Raw genomic sequence first — 20,463 nt, forward strand, 5'->3', positions numbered from 1 at the left:
CTCGCGTCACTGCACCCGCCGCCCGAGCGATGAAGATGGTCGCGCCCTGGACGCGGTTCTACTCCAACAGCTGCTGCCTGTGCTGCCATGTCCGCACAGGCACCATCCTTCTCGGCGTCTGGTACCTGGTGAGTGCGGCCACGCGACGGGACGCACCTGCCAGGGCCGGGCGCGGGCGTCGGGGAGGCAGCACCAGGGCCCCGGGACCCCGGCCCGCGCCCTCACCTCGCTTTGCACGCCCCCAAGTTGGTCGGCCTCGGGGTTGGGTGACGCCGGCGCTCATCCGCCTAAAGTTATATTATTAGAAACTTAATTCTCCCGCCAGCCTGGCTGCAGTTCCCCGGGCTCGGCCAACCTGTGGCGGGGGGAGGCCGAGAGGCCGGGGTCGCGGGCCCGCGGTTAGGGGTCGTGGGGGCGGCGGCGATGGCTGCTCCCGGGCTGGGGGAGGTGGTGCGGTGAGGCGGGCTTCCGCGCGCGGGGCTCCAGTGTGTCTCACCGTGCGGGTGAAAGTGCGCTCGGGGACGCAGAACTCTGATCTGATCTGCATGGATCTGCATGGCTTGTGCTTCCTTCTTTCTTTCGTCCTAACCCCCTCAGGGTTTGGTTTTTTGTTAAGACGGCAGTGGAGTGGGGGGTGGGGGTCCTGGGTCCCTGGGGCAGTTCAGGTGCCTGTAGGGTCGCGTGCAAACTCGGCAGCTCAAACTCCCTGCGCGCATCGCCTCGGGTGTGCAGGACGTTCGCTCTTTTGCAGGTCCGGATCCAGTTGAAACGGTTGGGAGTTCTTGTTTGCCTTGTGAATGGGAACCCGACACTGTTTGTTTTAAAGCCCTTACTTTAGGAAAGCATTTGCTTTTAATTTAGTGTATTTCAGTCTGCCGGGGAAGCCATTTTACACACCCACTTACCTCTTTCCTGCCCCTGGACAGGTGATCCCTTTACCTTTTCTCAACAGGCACAGCAGGCAGAATTGGCTTTTTGTTTGTTTTGTTCTTGTTTTTAGGTAGGCACTTTTAGGGTCTTATTTCCAACGGAGCGGTGGATTCTAGGGACCGTGAGGAAACCTGATGGAGTCTGTCCTGAGCCACCGTTGGGTGATTGTTGGCAACCCTAGACTGCACCAACTGAGTCGGATTCCTCTGCATTTTGAATTTTGTGACATCATGATAGAGAGTTAGACCCGAGCTGCTTTGCAGTGAATAGCGCTGCAGCACGAGGAAATGCTTTAAAAATGATAGTTAAGATCCAAGCACGGTAACGCACGCCTGTAATCCCAGCAACTCAGGAATCAGAGGCAGGAGGATCGCCAGTTCAAGGCAAGCCTCAGTAACTTAGTGATACCTTCAAAATAAAAAAAATAAAAAATTTTAAGAGCTGTGGATGTAGCTTAGTGTGGAACGCCCCTGGGTTCTGTTCCCAATACTGGGGGAAAAGGGAGTCAAATGGCAATGTGGAACTTTTCAATGAGAATGCATTATTATCTACTACAGCATGAGTCAGTATTTGTTGGCTCATAGGTAATACTTGGTCACTTTTTATATAATGGGGACATTATGTCGAATTGTCGTGTTATTTTTCAGAGTCCCCCCGACCCCATGATGCTCACTGTGCTGTTCATAGTTTCAGCTTTCCTTTAGTTCAGTGGCTAGCATAGCCATGCAGCAGAAATTTTTAGCTTTAAAAGCTTTCAAACTGATCTTTGGTCTGTGTGGGTTCTTACGGAGCCGTGTGAATGCAGATTAAGCTTCAGTGTATTGGCTTAACCCCCACTTTTCTAAAAACCAAGGAGTTATTTACAGACATTTAAAATCATAGTGAAAGGATGGTAAGTGGCTTCAAAACAGTTATTTTATTGATGATCAGGGAGACTATTTTATATAAGTGTCTAGTGTCCTCCTTGAAAATGTTCAAATCTGCAGACTTGCAAGTGCATCAGTGAATGTAATTTGTAAAATCTAGGGCACTGCATTAGGCAAATGTACTACATGATCTACAGGAAAGATAAATCTGCTTGAGCCCTGTTGTTGGCTATAATCCAACCAGACAGTATTGGTGTGATAAAAGGAGAGTACTCAGCATGCTTTGTCTGTTTGAGCATGCTCTTTGTGGGAAGTAGTTGTTGGTGTGTGTGCATTTACTTAGCATTTGAAAATATATGGCCTTTTGAAAGATAATTAGAAAGCTTTCCAGCAGATGTGTATAAGAATGCTGCTTTAGGTAAACGGGTAAGAAGCTTGGATTAAGAACAGGAAATCTATTGAAAGTCTTTTGCATTTCACAAAACAATTTTTGACTTTTTTAAAATTTATTTTTTAGTTGTTGTTGGACACAATATCTTTATTTTATTTATTTATTTTTATGTGGTGCTGAGGATTCAACCCAGGGCCTCGAACGTGCTAGGCAAGCACTCTACCACTGAGCCACAATCCCAGCCCCGGCTCCCCCCCCACCACCCAGTGAGTTTCTCTCATATTTAATATAATTTGATTATCCAAAACTAAGTTTCTGTGAATATATTGTTAAGATTGCCCTCTGGCTAGGGAGCAGAGCTACTGAGGAACACCACACCTTTCTACATCCTGCTCACGAGTCTTTACTCATTGACCAAATATCTCCCCTTGGGAAATATATTGCTCATTTTTAATTGGTCTTTGTCTCCTTTTCATATTGATTTGTAGGAACTCTATTAATTTTGGATACCAGTCCTCTGTTAAATATTTATTTTGTGAATATTTTCCCCAATATGTGGCTTTTAAAAAAAAATTTAAGTTGTTGACAGACCTTTATTTATTTTACATGGTGTTTAGAATCGAACTCAGTGCCTCACATGCCAGGGCAAGTGCACTACCACACAATCACAGCCCAATATGTGGCTTCTTTATTCATTTTCATAATAGTATATTTCATAATGGTATATTTAATGAAATAGAAGTTTTAAATTTTGCCTTAAATTCAGGTTGTCAGTCGTTTTCTTTCCATGATTAGTATTTTTCCTTTAAAGATACTCTTATGTTTTATTCTGGAAGCTTTCTTCAAAAAAAAAAAAACTTTAGCTTTTATATTTGTGATCCATCTCAGATTAATTTTGGGTGTGATGGGCAATAGGAACTTAATAGTTTTTTTTTTTTTAATTTAAAAGGCAGTTTAAGGGCTGGGGATGTGGCTCAAGCGGTAGCGCGCTTGCCTGGCGTGCGTGCGGCCCGGGTTCGATCCTCAGCACCACGTACAAACAAAGATGTTGTGTCTGCCGAAAACTAAAAAATAAATATTAAAATTAAAAAAAAAAAAAAAAGGCAGTTTAATTATTTTCCTTATCTTGGTTGTAGTGATGGTTCCACAGTATATCTGTATCCATTTTTATATACATAATAAATCAAAACTTATCAAAACAAAAATAAAAGGCAATTTACCTAAGATGAAAAAGTTGATTATATAACTTAATAACTACAGACATCTTTCTTTTTTTTTTGTAGCCATAGATGGACAGAATGTCTTTATTTTATTAATTTTTATGTGGTGCTGAGGATCCAACCCAGTGCCTCACACGTGCTAGGCAAGCACTTTGCCACTGAGCTACAGCCCCAGCCCAACTACAGACGTCTTTGAATAGACAAGTAAGATGCTTGTCTATTTTCACAGAGTGAAGAGCAACTGGCCCTGGTTTCCAGAGGCATCATGGTTTTAAAAGAAATACCTGTGGCGGATTGGTTGCTGTCTGGGGTTCCTCTCTTCTGTCACCAACAAAACTTAGCCCTGTGTATCTGAGAGCTCTGCATCCGTACATTCAACTAATGTTGGATTTTATCTGTATTGAATATGTATAGGTCTTTTTCCTTTCTCATAATGTCACTATAGGGAGTTCAAGGCAGTATCTCTGGTGGCTGAGGATTCCTCTACTGGAACCTTCTAAGCCCCTAACCAGAGTAGAAAAGAATTTAAGGAAGCTTCAGATTTTAACAAAGAGGAAGATCTTTATTAGAATGTGAAAGGGGAAGGCCTACATTCTTCAGGGTGGGGTTGGGTGGGGGTGATGTGTCTAGGGAAGCACTTGTTTTAAAGGGAATTGTGGGGGTGAGGCATGGGAGAAGTCATGGGAATGACACCAGCTTGGTCAATGCAGTTCTTCAATCATGGATCACAGGAGTTTATGGAGGATGGTCCTCCCCAGGATCTTCAGGTTGGCATCTTGTCTTCTGTCTACAAGTACCAGGGATTGGACCCAGGGCGCTTCACCACTGAGCTGCATCCCTAGCCCTTTTTATGTCTTATTTTGAGATGGGTCTCACCAAGCTGCTGAGGCTGGCTTTGAACTGGCCAACCTCCTGCCTTAGCCCTTGGAGCTGCTGGGATTACAGGCATGTGCCACCAGGCCCATCTTACGATAGATTTCTTAAAATATATCATCTTTGTTTTATCTGAAAGTAGTGAACACTGCACAAAGGCTTTAATCAAAAGAAGGCAATTTTCATACATGAGTGAATTTTCAGCAATTCTAAGATTTGTAGCTTTCTCAGAAGCTAGGGAGTGATTTTCTGGAGGAAAACTACGACTAGAGATTACTTTCCAGAGTGTCCCCTTCCCCTTTTTCTATCCCTTCAATAATCTTTTTTTTTTAATATTTTTATTATATTTACTTACTTTTTATGTGGTGCTGAGGATCGAACCCAGTGCCTCACGCATGTGAGGCAAGCGTTCTGCCACTGAGCCACAACCCTAGCCTCCTCCCTTCAATAATCTTATTTATTTATTTAGTTGTAGTTAGGCACAATACCTTTATTTTATTTATTTTTATATGGTGCTTAGGATCAAACCCAGGGCCTTGCATGTGCTAGGCAAGCACTCTACCGCTGAACCACAGCCCCAGCCCCAGCCCCAATAAGCTTATTCTTCTTATTCTGAACTCCATGTCTGAAATCTTGGAGGGCAGATCTCCACAGCACCTCAGTGTCTCCAGAGGCCCCAGCTCCGGATAACAATGGGCCTTTTAGATTCATAACCCCAGCCGCACTTTCCTTCTCTTTTCCCTGTTTATTTCTTCTATCTCAGTTATTTCCTAAACAGTACAACTAGTATAACAACAATTTATATCACATTTACATTGTATTAGCTCTTATAAGTAAACTAGCCAAGCTACAGTGTAAGGAAGATGTGCTAGATTCTATGCAAATACCGTGCCACTCGAGTGTCCCAGGATTCTGACATCCAAGGGGTGCCCTGAACCTTACTAATCCCCTGCAGATACTGAGGGTGAACTTCTCTAAATCTCAGTCCACTTTGATTATCTCCTTATTCTGTTCTGTTTTCATTCTTGTAACCATTTTCCTGGGTTTTTCCTCCTTAGGCTCTCCTTAGCTCTCCTTGGCTACTGTCTTACAATGACTGGCCTTCCTCTTTAAACATTAACCTATTAGTGATGGAACATCTTACCCCCTCCCACCCACCCCCTCCCCTTCCAGGCTGTCCTTTCAGGCTTTAAACCCTGAAATTCTTTCTGATTTGATAAGCTTAAGTTTTTCTGTCCATCCCTGAAGCAAACATTGGGGTCAGGGATATAGGACTGGAATCTGCTGATGAATTTAAGTCTGAGATAGTCATCTTCTCTTGAACAATAGATGAGGAGGAATGTGAACTGGGGGCAAGATTAGCTTTATCTGAAACAGCCAGCCTGAGAGCCAAGGGACAATTCATTTCTCAAAGAATCAGACAATTACTGGGAGGAGGGGAGAATGTTGCCTGTTTAGGACACTCCTTAGGATAAAGTCGACATTTCTTAGGAATTTCTTTTTAAATATATATATATATATATTTTTAGTTGTAGTTGGACTCGGTGCCTTTATTTTATTTATATTAGTTGGACTCAATGCCTTTATTTTATTTATTTATTTTTATATGGTGCTGAGGATCGAACCCAGGGCCTCACATGTGCTAGGTGAGCGCTCTACTGCTGAGCCACAACCCCAGCCCTAGGAATATTTTTTTTAATTAATTTCTTTTCTTAGGAATATTTTTACCATTAGGATCTGATTTTCTCACTACACACAAGGTATTCTTTCTCCTTTGCCTTTCCTGTTTCACCATGCGGTACTGGTAGTTGGAAGTATTTGTCATTGACATCTGGGCTGAGTCCCCCTTTGCACACCTTTCATCCTTTTTCATAATTGTGTTTTAGGAATTTAGTTCTCAGCAAATACATACTGAATGCCTCTTTGTGCCAAACACTCTTCTTAAAGTGTATTGGTTTGCAAAGGATGAAAGTGGTCAGGATAGCTGGTCTCATTTGCTTTGTGACCTGGCCTTTCAGATCAGTTCACTTTGAGTGCAGTTCACTTTGAAGGTGTGGCTGGCTTGTGTACCCAAGCCTGGTGGCTTCTCTTTGTATGCCTAGTGTTAACAGCTATTGATTTTGGTGTGGGTACAGAAAAGTGAAACTGGCATTTGTAGAGTGATTGATAGTTTTTAGTGGGTTTTCACATTTGTTCTTATTTAGACCTCAAAGCAACCTTGGGTCAGACTGGATAGGTGGTGATATGCTCATTTAAGATTAATAGTTTTTCCAGCTGTTTGATTCAATGAGTTGGCCCGTAATTCTGTCACGGGAGAAGAGATGTCTCCTGTCTGAGGAATTCCCAGGACTTGTGAGGTTCTTGACATAGGTGATGGATCAGCATGAGCCACACAAACGCATAGACAGAGGTAGACACATCTTCAATGGGAGAATGCGGGCTGTCTCAAGAGCAAGAATCCTTGTCATGGGTTGGGGTCCAATATTTATATCAGGTGCTGGACTGGAGGTGGATCCAGTGTGGAGCTATGCAATTTTGCCCCAGTTTTCCTGTGCTTGTGTGTGTCTCATTGTACTAGGGCACCGGCCAAAGTTTGCAACTATGTTTTCTGCATCTCAGTAGCTTGACGACATTTCAGTGGGTTGAGGTATTCCCCTTAAGATTCCATATTTCTCCTTATCCTAAATCCCTCTCTCAGTTCCAGGACAAAATATGGACTGTTTCATGGTACTTATAGTCCCTATTTAGGCCTAGTGTTTCCCCCACTATGCTAGATTATAAAAGACTAAAACACCAGGATAAAGAGTTTGGATTCAGGGGCCAGGGTTGAAGTTCAATGGTAGAGCACTGGGTTCCATCCTTAGCACTACATAAAAATGAATAAATAAAGGTAAAATAAAGGAGTTGTTCATTTACAATTAAAAACAAAATATTTTGTTTATTTGTTTATTTATTTTGGTGGTGCTGGGAATTGAACCCTGGGCCTTGTGGTGCATGCAAGGCAAGCACTCTACCAACTGAGCTATATCCCAGCCCAACAAAATATATATATATTTTTTTAATATTTATTTTTTTTTTTAGTTATCGGCGGACACAACATCTTTGTTTGTATGTGGTGCTGAGGATCGAACCCGGGCTGCACGCATGCCAGGCGAGCGCGCTACCGCTTGAGCCACATCCCCAGCCCCCCCAACAAAATATTTTTTAAAAGAGTTTGGATTTATGTATTTGGGTACCGGGAATCATTGAAGAATTATGAACAGGGGCAATATGATAAGCAGCTTTTAAGGAAGATGGAAATGCAGGCTGTTTTAGATGGGTGGAAACCAGGTCAGGGTGTGTTATAATTGTCTAGATATGAAATATAGAGCAGATAACCTGTTCTTGCCAGCCCAGGTCTCCATTTGCTAATGGTGTGAGTAACATAGATGGAGGTTTTTGTCGGTGAATGATGTGTCTCTTGTCACCCAGACTTTAACCATCTGATTTAAGGAGTGCACTCCATTTGAATAGTGAGGAATACTGGGTTTTTAAAAAGTCCAGTTTCTTTCCTTCTTGCCCCTGCCACCTAGAATAAAGGCTCAAATGCCTTAAAATGTTGGCTGGTAGAAGTCTCCACTGCTCAGTCAGTAGTAGATCTTGCTATTGGTTCCACAATTCTGAGAGGGAAAAAGGACCCAGGCTTTGCAGTCAAAAACCATAATTAAAATAATTTGTAATTGTTAATTGGCTTTATTTTTGCACTCTAGAGTTGGGCATTGCTTCATTCTCTAAAATAAGGATTTATAGAATGGAAAGGGATGAAGAAAGCAGAACCAGAGAATAAAAAGCAAATTGATTGTTTCAAAGTTACTCTCCAGTGAGGCTAGACAGGAAAACTGTACAACAGGAAAGTAACTGGTGTCAGGTTTCTTCAGTTACCTTTCTTTGTGTAAAAGGATTAAAGTCCAGGGAACTTCATTATCTTGCCAATTGACACTGGCTGGTTTGGGAAGTTTGGCTCTTTTAATCCTGATTTCTTGGAAGGCCAGATAAAGCAATTTAGATTCCATTTGGTGACCTGGAACTGAGCATGAGTGACTCCATTTTATTTTATTTTTTTGTGGTGCTAGGGATTGAACCCAGGGCCTTGTACATGCGTGGTAAGCACTCTACCAACTGAGTTGTATCTATATCCCCATCTCTCCATTTTGATTTTCAGTCTTATGTGTGGGACCTAGCTAGTTCAGGAGTTTAGGTCAAAACAATGACCTCCTGCAATTTATTTTTTTTGGGGGGGTATCAGGGATTGAACCTGGGCACTCAACCACTGAACCACATCCTCAGCCCTTTTTTGTATTTTATTTAGAGACAGGGTCTCACTGAATTGCTTAGCACCTCGCCATTTCTGAGGCTGGCTTTGAACTCCTAATCCTCCTGCCTCAGCCTCCCCAAACTCTGGGATTACAGGGCGCTACCACGCCCTGCTGACCTCCTACAATTTTTATTTAGCATTGGAAATATTATTTCAAATTATTAGTAAAAATAAGATTGAGCTTTCTTTCCTTTTTAAACTAACTTTGAGATGCTGAAATTGCATGACTGGTTGGTTCCTTGGTGCTGAGGTGGTAAAGCACCCTTGGCACAGAGTAGGTACTGATACCCATGTTGGCCCAGAGAGGAGGGCTTAGGGCTGCAAACAAGGAGTTTTTGTGGGTTGGAAAGAAGGAAACCACTAGACAAGGCTAGACGATAGGCTGATCAAAATCGATTCTTCCTCCGGGTGCCTGTAATTCCAGCAGCCCGGGAGGCTGAGGCAGAGGGATGGTGAGTTCAAAGCCAGCCTCAGCAAAAGCGAGGTGCTAAGTAACTCAATGAGACACTGTCTCTAAAAAAGTACAAAATAGGGCTGGGCATGTGGCTCAGTGGCTGAGTGCCCCCCCCCGAGTTCAATCCCCGGTACCCACCTCCCCCAGCAAAAAACAAAACAAAACACCAAAAACCTGTCCTTCCTTAGTTGAACCTTCAGATAGGAGGTTGTCAATGTTCTGAAGTTGAATGCCGGGTTTCATCCCGACTGAATTCATAGTAAACTGGTATATAAAACTAGGATGCCAATTGGTTCATATTTATTGGGGAAATATAATTGTCATTGAGATGAATACTTCTATTTTTAGACCCTTGTATTTTTTTCCTTTAGAGGACACTAATTATGACTGTGGGATATTTGAATACTTAATAACTTCTCATCTAGACAGCCTGGTGGATCTGTCAAGGGTCTTCTCTGGAGGCAGAGGACCCACCCCCTCTACTCTTGACCCTCCAGGCTCTTGATACCTGGTAGAAAAGAATTTAAGAACCTATTAGGTCCTTAAAGGGGAAGAGCTTTATTGAAAAGTGATAGGTGGCCGTACACTCTGAGAACGTGGGCTATCTCGAGACTAAGAGGTGCTTTTGGGATCTCAGGGGTGCTTTATCACTGCTCGACATCCCTTGTCCTTTTTATTGTTTATTTTGAGACAGGGTCTTGATAATTGCCAAGGCTGGCCTCAAATTTGTGATCCTCCTGCGACAGCCTCCAGTGTTGCTGGAATTATAGGTGCATGCCACCATGCCTGGCTTGGGCTCTTCTTTTTTTTTTTGTTGTTGATAGGGATTGAACCCACTGCCTTGTGCATGCGAGGCAAGCACTCTACTAGCTGAGCTATATCCCCAGCCCAGGGCTCTTCTTTTTTTTTTTTTTTTTTTAATATTTTTTATTTTTGCATGTTGAAATAATTTGCTATTTGTTGAATTTCTTTTTTTAAAGAGAGAGAGAGAGAATTTTTTAAATATTTATTTTTTAGTTTTTGGCGGACACAACATCTTTGTTTGTATGTGGTGCTGAGGATCGAACCCGGGCCGCACGCATGCCAGGCTACCACTTGAGCCACATCCCCAGCCCCAGGGCTCTTCTTTTTAAGGGAAACTCTGTGAGGGGTAGGCATAGGAATGTACGTGGGAATGACATCAGTCTGGTGAACTCAGTTCTTTTTGGTCATGGATCACAAGTAGTTTATGGTGATCTGTCTTCAGAATCTTGAGGTGACATAATCTCTTCTGTGTAGGTAACATTTGGAATGTACCCTTTATTATAGGTTCCTTAAATATTGTATCTCTATTTGTTTATTCTAAAATAAACAAATCTACGTGTTTTAGTAGATTATGTAGGTTTATGAATAGTGCTCAGGGCAGTTCTCATGAGCAAGTGAATTTACAGTAACTTTAAGATTTACTAGCCTGGTGCAGTGTTATACACCTGTAATCCCAGCCTTTTACACACCTCTCTTCCATTTATATGCCGGTAGCCAAAAAGAAGGTGTAACTCAGCTACCAGGAAGACCAAGAGATGTTATCTACAGCTAGGTAGTTTATTTTAAAAAATATACATATATGTGTGTGTGTGTGTGTGTGTGTGTGTGTGTGTGTGTGTATTTATATTTTTTGGTACTAAGGATTGAACCCCAGGTGTTCTCTACCATTGAGCTACATTTCCATTTTATTTTTTTGGTACTGGGCATTGAACTCAGGGGCGCTTGACCACTGAGCTACATTCCCAGCCCTGTTTTTGTATTTTATTTAGAGACAGGGTCTCACTGAGTTGCTTAGCACCTCTTTTGCTGAGGCTGGCTTTGAACTTCTGATCCTCCTGCCTCAGCCTCCCAAACTGCTGGGATTACAGGCATGAGTCACCACGCCCAGACAATTTATTTTTGGTACAGGATCTTCCTAAACTGCCCAGTCTGGCCTCAAACTTGTGATCCTTCTGCCTCAGCCTCCTGACTGGGATTAGAGGTATGTGCCACTGTGCCTGGCTGGATAGGCAGTTTATACCCGATAAACCTAAACAGGAAACAGATGAGGGTGGGCATCAACTAGGCTGATCTCCTGTCTAATGACAGCCTTATTTCTAAGCCTCTGAGGATCACTCTCTTGTCCATAAAGCTATAATAACTACAGATTAAACCCAGGGGCGCTACACCCCCATCCCTGAGTCTTACTGAGTTGCTTAGGGCCTCACTGAGTTGATGAGGCTGGCTCTGAACTCCATCCTCCTGCCTCAGCCTCCTCAGCCACTAGGATTACAATGTGCACCACCTCACCTGGCTTAGTTTGTTTCTTTGTTCTCTTCTTCCTTTCCTCATTCCTCTTCCCTCTTCCTTTTGCAGGTTTTACGGAAGACTTCCGGTGTGCTAGAAATTGTGCCAGGTGCTGGCAATACATAGAGTGTTGATTCAAAATAGACCCAGTCCTGCCAGCATGGAATCTGTGGTGGAGCAGATGAAATAAATATTAATCAGTAATTAATATATTCTGGTAATAACACAAGTCACTAGGAACATAGCTGTCGTAAAATGGTATAAAGAAGGATGTGTGGCATTCTGATAAGACATAAAAGAGGCAAGAGTGTTGATCTGACAGTATTTTTTGGGGAGTGGGGGTACTGGGAATTAAACCCTAGTACCAAATGAAAAGTTAGTAGGTATTCAAATCATTCCACAGTCATAATTAGTGTCCTCTAAAGGAAAAAAAAATATAGGCACTTTACCACTGAGCCACATCCTCAGCCTTTTTTTTTTTAAACTTTGCGTCTCACTAAGTTGCTTAGGGCCTTGCTAAATTGCTGAGTCTGGCCTAGAACTTGTGATTCTCTTGCCTCAGCCTCCAGCGTTGCTGGGATTACAGATGTGTGCTACCACACCCAGCTCTCTGACAGTGTGTATTCAACTGGAAAAAAATAGTCAACTTATTAACACTGATTACTAATATATGAGGACTTACTTAATTGTATTTTTTTTCTTTTGTTGCTGTGTTTCAGATAGACTTGATTTTTTTCTTATCCATTTTTGTTCCTATTTTCTATATTGGAAATCACACTCAAATAATAGAAATACTTGAGTGGTTCATTTCTGATTTTTTTCCCCCCAATACTGGATTGAACCCAGGACCTCACACATGCTAGGCAAGTACTCTACTGTTGAGCTACCTTCCCAGCCCTCACTCCAGAGATTTTTAATATGTACACTTATCAAAAGTCCAGAGTTACTATTTTTGCCTTTCATTTGAGTAATACAAGTTCTTTAACTTCAGTCATTTATATCTTATGTTTTTTGTGACCTATCTATCTATCTATCTATCTATGGTATTTAGGATTAAATCCAGGTGTGCTACATCCCCAGCCCTTTTTTTATTTTGAGACAGGGTTTCACTAAATTGTAGACACTGGCCTTGAATTTGTGATCCTCCTGCCTCAATAATAAACAAATAAGATGAAGATATTGTGTTCATCTACAACTACACATACACACACAAAAGAATACTTTAACACCCAAGACAATGAAACTCTGTGGTCCGTCATTCTCTTTTACACTGCAGATCTGCTGTCTAGGATTACTGTCCTATTAGAAGTACTTCAGATTTCCTTTAGTGAGTATCTGTAAGTGGTGAATTCTTTTTTTTTTTTTTAATTTTTTTAGTTGTACACAATACCTTTATTTTATTTATTTTTATGTGGTGCTGAAGATCCAATCCAGGGCCTCACATGTGCTAGGCGAGCGCTCTACCGCTGAGCCACAACCCCAGCCCCAGTGTAAGCTGAGCCACAACCCCAGCCCCAGTATAAGCTAAGCCACAACCCCAGCCCCAGTGTAAGTGGTGAATTCTGACAGCAGTTCTTTGGAAATGTTTTTATTTGACCCTTATTCTTGAAAGATATTTTTTGCCGGATATCCACGTCTAAGTTGACAGGTTTTGTCTCAGCACACTGAAGCTGTCCTGCTGTCTTTTGACCTCTATTTTGGTGCTGAGAATCCAGCTGTCAGTCTGACTGGATATTTGATTCCTGCTGATGGAGGTGGGTCTTATTGTTCTACCTTCCTTAAGCTCTGGTCATGCTGAAGCTACTGGTCTGTAGAGCACACTTTGGGTAGCAGTGGTTTAACAGACACATACATTACGGATGCAAAACTCCTTTTCTTAGAGTCATTCCTTTGTTGGGCTGATGTTGTGGCTCAGTGGTAGAGTGTTCACCTAGTGCATGTGAGATACTGGGTTTGATCCTCGGCACCACATAAAAATAAATAAATAAGTAAAATAAAGGTATACATATGTGGAGTATAACTTATTTAAAAAACTTTCCTTTATAGTTAAAACTTGGTTAGTTTTTATTCAAAATGTATTGAAAAAAAATCTTAATATTCTGAAGTCCATATGAAAGTAAGAATAGAATCTTAAATAAAAGATTTTTCCAAATTTATATTAGCAACAGATACTTTTTCTAGATAATCTTTTCGGTAGTTTACTTTGAGAATGACTAAGAACAAAGGTCTTTAAATACCATAGATTTTTTTTTTTTTTTTTTCAGAGTAGAAAGTTTATTAAAGGACAGCAGAAAAGACTTCTCCCGGAGGAAGAAGGGGACCCAAGAGGTGGAATCCGTGGAGGGGATGTTGTCTCCCCTTTTTATAGTTCTTTCCGAGTCTTGAAGAGTGGCGGCTGCACTAATTGCGTTTAAGTAGCCGTCGGGTGCCCACCTTACCCTCCAGAAAGAAAGAGAGAGAAAGATGCACCTCAAACAGACATGGGGTGCGTGCACTTACCTCGGTGTAGAATCTCTGTCTGGGACCTCCAATATGTTACCGCTGTTGACCGGTGACGAGTTCTTGCTTCCCCAATGTTGAAGAATAACACCAAAGAAGCACGCCGAGGCAAGGTCAGAGTAGAAATTAGAAGTTTATTAAAGGACAGCAGAAAAGACTTCTCCCAGAGGAAGAAGGGGACCCAAGAGTGGAATCCCAGATTTTTTTTTTTGAGAGAGAGAATTTTTTAATATTTATTTTTTAGTTTTCGGCAGACACAACATCTTTGTTTGTATGTGGTGCTGAGGATCGAACCCGGGCCGCACGCATGCCAGGCGAGCGTGCTACCGCTTGAGCCACATCCCCAGCCCAATACCATAGATTTTTAAAGTAATCTGATAGTGTTTTTTGTAGAATAACTTATCAAATATTGATATTATCCTGAAAAATGTTCCATTACCTAAATTCATAGTGATGAATATTTGGAAAGGAAAAGGCATATTCAACACTTCAGCATTATGATTACAAAACATTTCTTTGTCTAAGAGGTGGTTGAAATATATATATTTGTGTTTGATTTAGTTTGGTGATTAAGACTTTTCAAAAAAAGTTAGTAGTCAAAATGACTTTTTTCTTTCAATTCTAGAAAGATGTTTCCATCTTTGACTTTAATTTTAAAATTTGTTTTTGGATGTGTTGAAAGTGTTGCCATTAGAAAATTTAACTATAAAGCACAGTTTAATAACAGGGTTTTCTTTGGAGGGGGGGGTCAGTATCGCTGAGCTACATCCCCAACCCTTGTTATTTTATTTTGAAACAGGGTCTCACAAAATTGCCCTGGCTTCTCTAGAACTTGTGATCCTCCTGTCTCAGTCTCCAGAGTGGCTGGGATTACGGGTGTGCGCTGCTGCGCCCAGCATACCCTGTTCTTTGTGTGTGTGTGTGTGTGTGGGGGGGGGGTACCAGATTGAACTCAGAGGCACTCAATGACTGAGCCACATCCCCAGCCCTATTTTGTATTTTAGTTACAGACAGGGTCTCACTGAGTAAGTTGTTTAGTGCCTTGCTTTTGCTGGGTCTGGCTTTGAACTTGTGATCCTCCTGCCTCGTCCTCCCTAGCCACTGAGATTACAGGCATGTGCTACTGCGCCTGGCCTACAGCCCTATTCTTCTTCTTAATAATATTTAAAATGTCAGTAGATACTTATTTACTTATTCATTTATATGCAGTGCTGAGAATCAAATCCAGTGCCTCACACATGCTAGGAAAGTGCTCTACCACTGAGCTACAACCCCAGCACTACAGCCCTGTTCTTGAATGGAATAAAAAATTTATAATTGGTTAAGCCTGTTTCTTTTTCTCTTTACTTTCATTCTGTTTTATGAGTTTCACTTTTGTCTTTGGTGAACAGCTTTTAGAAAGAAAGCACTCTTAACATTATGTAAAAACTAATTAGGGGGTTTGGGAGGTGTAGCTCAGTGATAGAGCACTTGCCCAGCATGTGTGAAGCACTGGGTTCGATCCTCAACACCATATAAAAATAAATAAAGTAAAGTTATTGTGTCCATCTGCAACTAAAAAATATTTTTAAAAAAACTAAACAGGGAGTAAAAAAATATGACTTCAGTGTTTGAAAGTATATTTTATGCTAATCCAAGTTGTTGCAATAGGCTGCTACAAATAGGGCCTCACCGACCTCCTGGGAACAGTGTGTTAGAACACAAAGAACACCTTGTTTGTAGCACCGAAAAATTAATTTGGCCATTTTGTACTCCCTGTTTTTTTCTACATCCTCTGAATCTCTGAGTACTTCATATTTTTATGTACAGAGCTTAGCTCTTCATTGCCCATCCCCCAAACTAAGCTCTGAGCTGGGTCTGCCTCTTTCTATTCAGAAATTCAGAATGTTCTCTCACACTTGACTCCCACATCCTGCACTCCTAAGTCTCCCACTCACTCTTTGGATATCCTTGCTGTTGCCTCCGCAAGGGGACCATCCTTTGCCTTTGCCCACTGTCTAGACACCTTTCTCATTAATTAACATGGACCTGTGTTCAGAGTATATAATGGCGTCTTGGCCTGAATGAAGACCAGAACCCAACCACATCCATTCAGAGAAACTGGGATTGCTTCTGCTGCGGTGGCAGGCTGGTTTCATTTTATACACCAACTTACTGAGAAACGGAGAGTGGCTGCCTGGAACACTCCCTTGAGAAGAATTATGAAGCCTACTGCCAGAGATCAGTTTGCAGAGTTGGCCAGGGCTTGTGAATGGGGTGTGGTGGCTTCTTGGAAGAAAGTGTATTACTGGGAAGAGCATATTTCACACTTGTGATCAGAGTCACCATTTGAGTCTCATTGTGTTCATGTTTCCTCTGGAGTTACTGCTCACCTGTCGAATGGTGTAATAGTAACCCCATTTCATATGGAGGCTTAGCTGCTTAAGTATGACTTTTTTGGAGGCGGGTACCAGGGATTGAATTCAGGGGCACTGGACCAATGAGCCACATCCCAGCCCTATTTTCTATTTTATTTAGAGACAGGGTCTCACTGAGTTGCTTAGGGTTTCTTGCTGAGGCTGGCTTTGAACTCCAAGCTGCTGGGATTATAAGCATGAGCCACTCTATCTGGTTTGTAACCTAGAAAGTTATTTTTAGCTTTAGCAGTTTGAAGCATTAGTGCCATTATTATCCAGCTTAGAGGATCATTTTCCTGTTTGTGTTTCTTGGAGTTTTTCTTAACAGTTCTTAGTCACTTCGTCTGATACTTTAAAATTTGCTAGAACTTTTGTCTCGATTTCCAAGTCTGTTACTTTCTGGTGTTAATCATGTCATCTTCCTGTAAATTCTTTCAACCACACACCACCCCCCTTTGCTGCTAGTGTAGCAGAGTTCATTTTCACTCTGAATGGAGCATCAGGTTTATTTGATTCTTTACCCCAGTAGATAATGGGCTACCTTGGGATTTGCCATAATATATATGTAATGATTAGCATAATCCCTGGCATATGTGTGTTGCTTAATTATGTGCACAGTTGAAGGAATGAGTTAAATGAATGTTACAGCATTTATTTTACATTTTACTTGGCAGGTGAAATGTGTTTTTCCCAGTGAACTACTAATCCTTACGGGCAGGGATCATATCTTAATCATCTCCATATAACCCAGTTTCCGGTGGAGAGTTCAGCACAGAGTTGGAGTTAATTTATTTAATTTCTTAGGCGAATATGATTAGGTAAATTTAGCCCCACCCCCACCCCTGCCCAAATACCATGATTGAGTTGAAATAGCAACAAACAGGACTATGTTGAGGGCCTTATTTTCTTATTTAAAATTCCAAATGTATTTTGAGAGTTCTAAAATTTAGATTTTTTTTTGGTGTGTGTGGGTGGTACTGATGTTTGAACACAGGGTACTTTACCACTGAGCCACATCTTCAGCTCCTTTTTTGAGACAGGTCTCACTAAGTTGCTGAGGCTGATCTTGGACTTTTGATCCTTCTGCCTCATCAGAGTCACTGGGATCATAGGTATGTGCCTGACTTGTGAATATTTTCTTATCATTAACTTTTTTTTAAAAAAATATTTTTTAATTGTAGATGGACACAATATCTTTAGTTTTTATGTGGTGCTAAGGATCGAACCAAATGTCTCGCACTTGCAAGGCAAGTGCTCTGCCACTGAGCTATAGCCCTAGCCCCTCATTAACATTTTTAAAAATATGATTTTAATGCTTGCATAGGAGTCTGATACTTGCTGTAATGTTATTTAGCCATTCTACTTTCAAGTTTTCATTATTATAAAAGTCTGCAGTGATCGTTTTTTGAATTCAACTTTCTGTGTTAATTACTATCTCCATGGGTTTGAGTGTTCTTAAGATTCTTTTTTTAAAATTTTTTAATTAAGGGGCTGGGGATGTGGCTCAAGCGGTAGTAGCCTGGCATGCGTGCGGCCCGGGTTCGATCCTCAGCACCACATACAAACAAAGATGTTGTGTCCGCCGAAAACTAAAAAATAAATATTAAAAAAATAAATAAAAAAAATTTTTAATTAATTTATTATTTTATTTTTATGTGGTGTTGAGGATCGAACCCAGTGCCTCACATGGGCGAGGCAGGAACTCTACCACTGAGCAGCCCCAGCTCCTCCTTAAGGGTCTTTTGTGGAGGCTTAAAAAAAAAAATGTACCAACCAACCATTCCTCTTTCAAGCCGCAAATCTCTCTTCTTTTTTAGAACTGATACATGATTTAAGGGTGAAAAGCTCTTTTGGATCCCTGGGAGAACATACCCCTTAAGTAATTGGATAGAAGTTGAATTTATTTACATGTGGAAGTAATCATTGTCAAGAACAAGGAAAAATATGTGACACCACAGGAACAGTTTGTACATGACATGTCAAAACAGACAAAGGAACCCAAATGCATGTGAGCAGTAACTGAAGGAGGGCTGAACGTGCCCTCTCCTGTCTTCTGCATTGAGATTAACTGTGGTCATTACGTAATTGCTCCTGGCCATCTTCCTGGTTCTCATTTGTGGTGCTATTTCATTCTTGGTCAAAATTGATGATTGGGTGATTTCTCTTTTCTCCTTTTGGGAAATTCTCCTTACCCAATGTTCTTTAACTTGTATTTGAACTTTACCATCTGACCACGTTGCTATGACTAGCCCCACCCCCAGGTCCTCATGGGTCATTCCCCAGAATCCGCTTTATCCTTGATGTGCCAAATTCCCATCCAACTATTGAGGTTTTACAAAATAACACAGTAAAGACTCATCACCACAGATCTTCTGTTTGGAAAATCCCTCCTTCTGATTAAAGAGCGCAGGAGTGAGTCATTCATGGAGGGAAAGATCTTACCATCTTTCTTTGGGTTCTCTCTCTGTCTCCTTTATTTGGATACCTCACAAAATGCAGGGGCAACTTTAAGAGCCTTGGCCCCAGGACCCATGGTAGCTGTGAACATCAAAAGGGCTGCAAGGCTGAGATTTGGGGGTGGATATGATTATTCCAAGTAAAGCAGGGCAGAGTCAGGCATGGGCACCAGGACCTCCTCTAGAGAGAGAAGGACACACACCAGACCAGTAGACAGAACTCTGTTGTCAGACTCGGGTGGAAGCTACAGAGACTGATTGGGGGAAGCAGAAATGTTCCAAGCAGTCACAACTCCGCATGAGTACCTGAGCTGGATAATGAGAGGCGGTCAGAGGACAGGTAGAGCAGCCAACAGCTTGATTATATGGCTATCCCTCAGGTAGGCACTGGACAGTGAATCTAAAATCAACCTTCTGGTAGTCCCCCTAGCAACCTTCCTGATTTCTGTTAATGACAAGACAACTTCAGGCTACCAGGCTTGAAGTCTCAGAGTCTTGTTGGCTTCCCTTATCCTTCATCTTTGCATCTGGTCAGTTACTGCATCTCTGTAGATTCTGCCTCCATGTGGAAAGCCTTGGGGTCCCAACCTTGGCTCTGCCATGCAGGGACCCAAGGTCAAGGTACTTAACTTCTCCAGCTAACATGGGAGATAAGTCTCATAGGGCTGTCTTACAGGGTTGTCGGGGAAGTATAGATGAAGTGGATAAGATTATCACCTCTCAACAGCAGTCTCCAGAGTCGGTCCCTTCCTTCCTTTTAGGTTCCCCACTGCTGTCAGTTTTAGCTTCCTTAACCACATAGTTCTGATACATCACGTTCCACCTCAAAGGCTTTACATTATCTGAGGAGCTAATAGAACAAAGTCCCCAATCCCTATCCTTGTTTTGAGGGCTCCTCACTATCTGGCCCCCATCCTGCACCTCTAGCTTCTTCTGCTAAGAGTTTCCTTCATGGACCCCTTACCCCTACCCCACCCTACCATGCTCCAGCCAAACTGAGCTAGCTTGCTCTTTTCAGTCCCTCCTTCCTACCATGTCCTCTCTCATGCTTGGAACTGTTCTTTTCCAAATCCTGCTGGTCATTCCAGTCCCTGCTTAAGTGCTGCCATCTCCTTTACAATTTTCTGTCACCTGCCTCAGCTCCAGGTTTCAGAATTATCTTTCTCCTTGAGCTTTAATTCTTTCTCTGAACTCTTATCATGCTTACTCTTTTTTACGCTTTGTGTTATTTGGGTACAGACTTTTTCACCTCTTATTCTGAGTCCTTGGAGTTCTTCCTAAGCACTTAGCAAAGTACCTGATATGTTGTAGGCAGTTAGCGACTGTTGGGATGAGGAAGCCTGATTGAGAGGTGACAGATTCCTTGGAACTGAAAGGACAGGAAAGCAGCTGCTAGATCTGGAAAACAGGTGAGTTTTCTGATGCCAGGCAAGAGCTTTTACAGTTCTTATTGCAGTGCGCACTATTGCAGTGCGCACGACAGGTAAGGAAACTGACTGGCAGTCACTGTCATTAGGTGTTTTACATATGTTCACTCCTTCCTTCTAGGCAGAGGACATTGTCCCCTTACTACACTTACAGTGAAATCCAAATTCTTCAGGTGGCCCTTACAGGATTCCTAATGTGGCCATCTGTTTCCTTAGCCAGGCTCAGCATGGCACTAACTCTTCTCCTCCATCTTCATCCTCTTTTTTTTTTTTTTTTTTTTTTTTTT

The 20,463-nt window shown here is 41.9% G+C and overlaps 1 protein-coding gene across 1 annotated transcript in view; it reads left to right on the plus strand.

Moving 5' to 3' along the window:
* The first annotated feature begins 6 nt into the window (after window positions 1–6).
* Laptm4b (lysosomal protein transmembrane 4 beta) overlaps window positions 7–20,463 on the plus strand; it is a 65,324-nt gene continuing 44,867 nt past the window's right edge. Inside the window, exon 1 of the mRNA XM_015486323.2 lies at window positions 7–128. Coding sequence (XP_015341809.1) covers window positions 30–128 — 99 coding nt within the window. The 5' untranslated portion in view covers window positions 7–29. The remainder of the gene's footprint in view (window positions 129–20,463) is intronic.

Source organism: Marmota marmota, unplaced genomic scaffold, assembly GCF_001458135.2.
Source record: "Marmota marmota marmota unplaced genomic scaffold, marMar, whole genome shotgun sequence".
Taxonomy (NCBI): domain Eukaryota; kingdom Metazoa; phylum Chordata; class Mammalia; order Rodentia; family Sciuridae; genus Marmota; species Marmota marmota.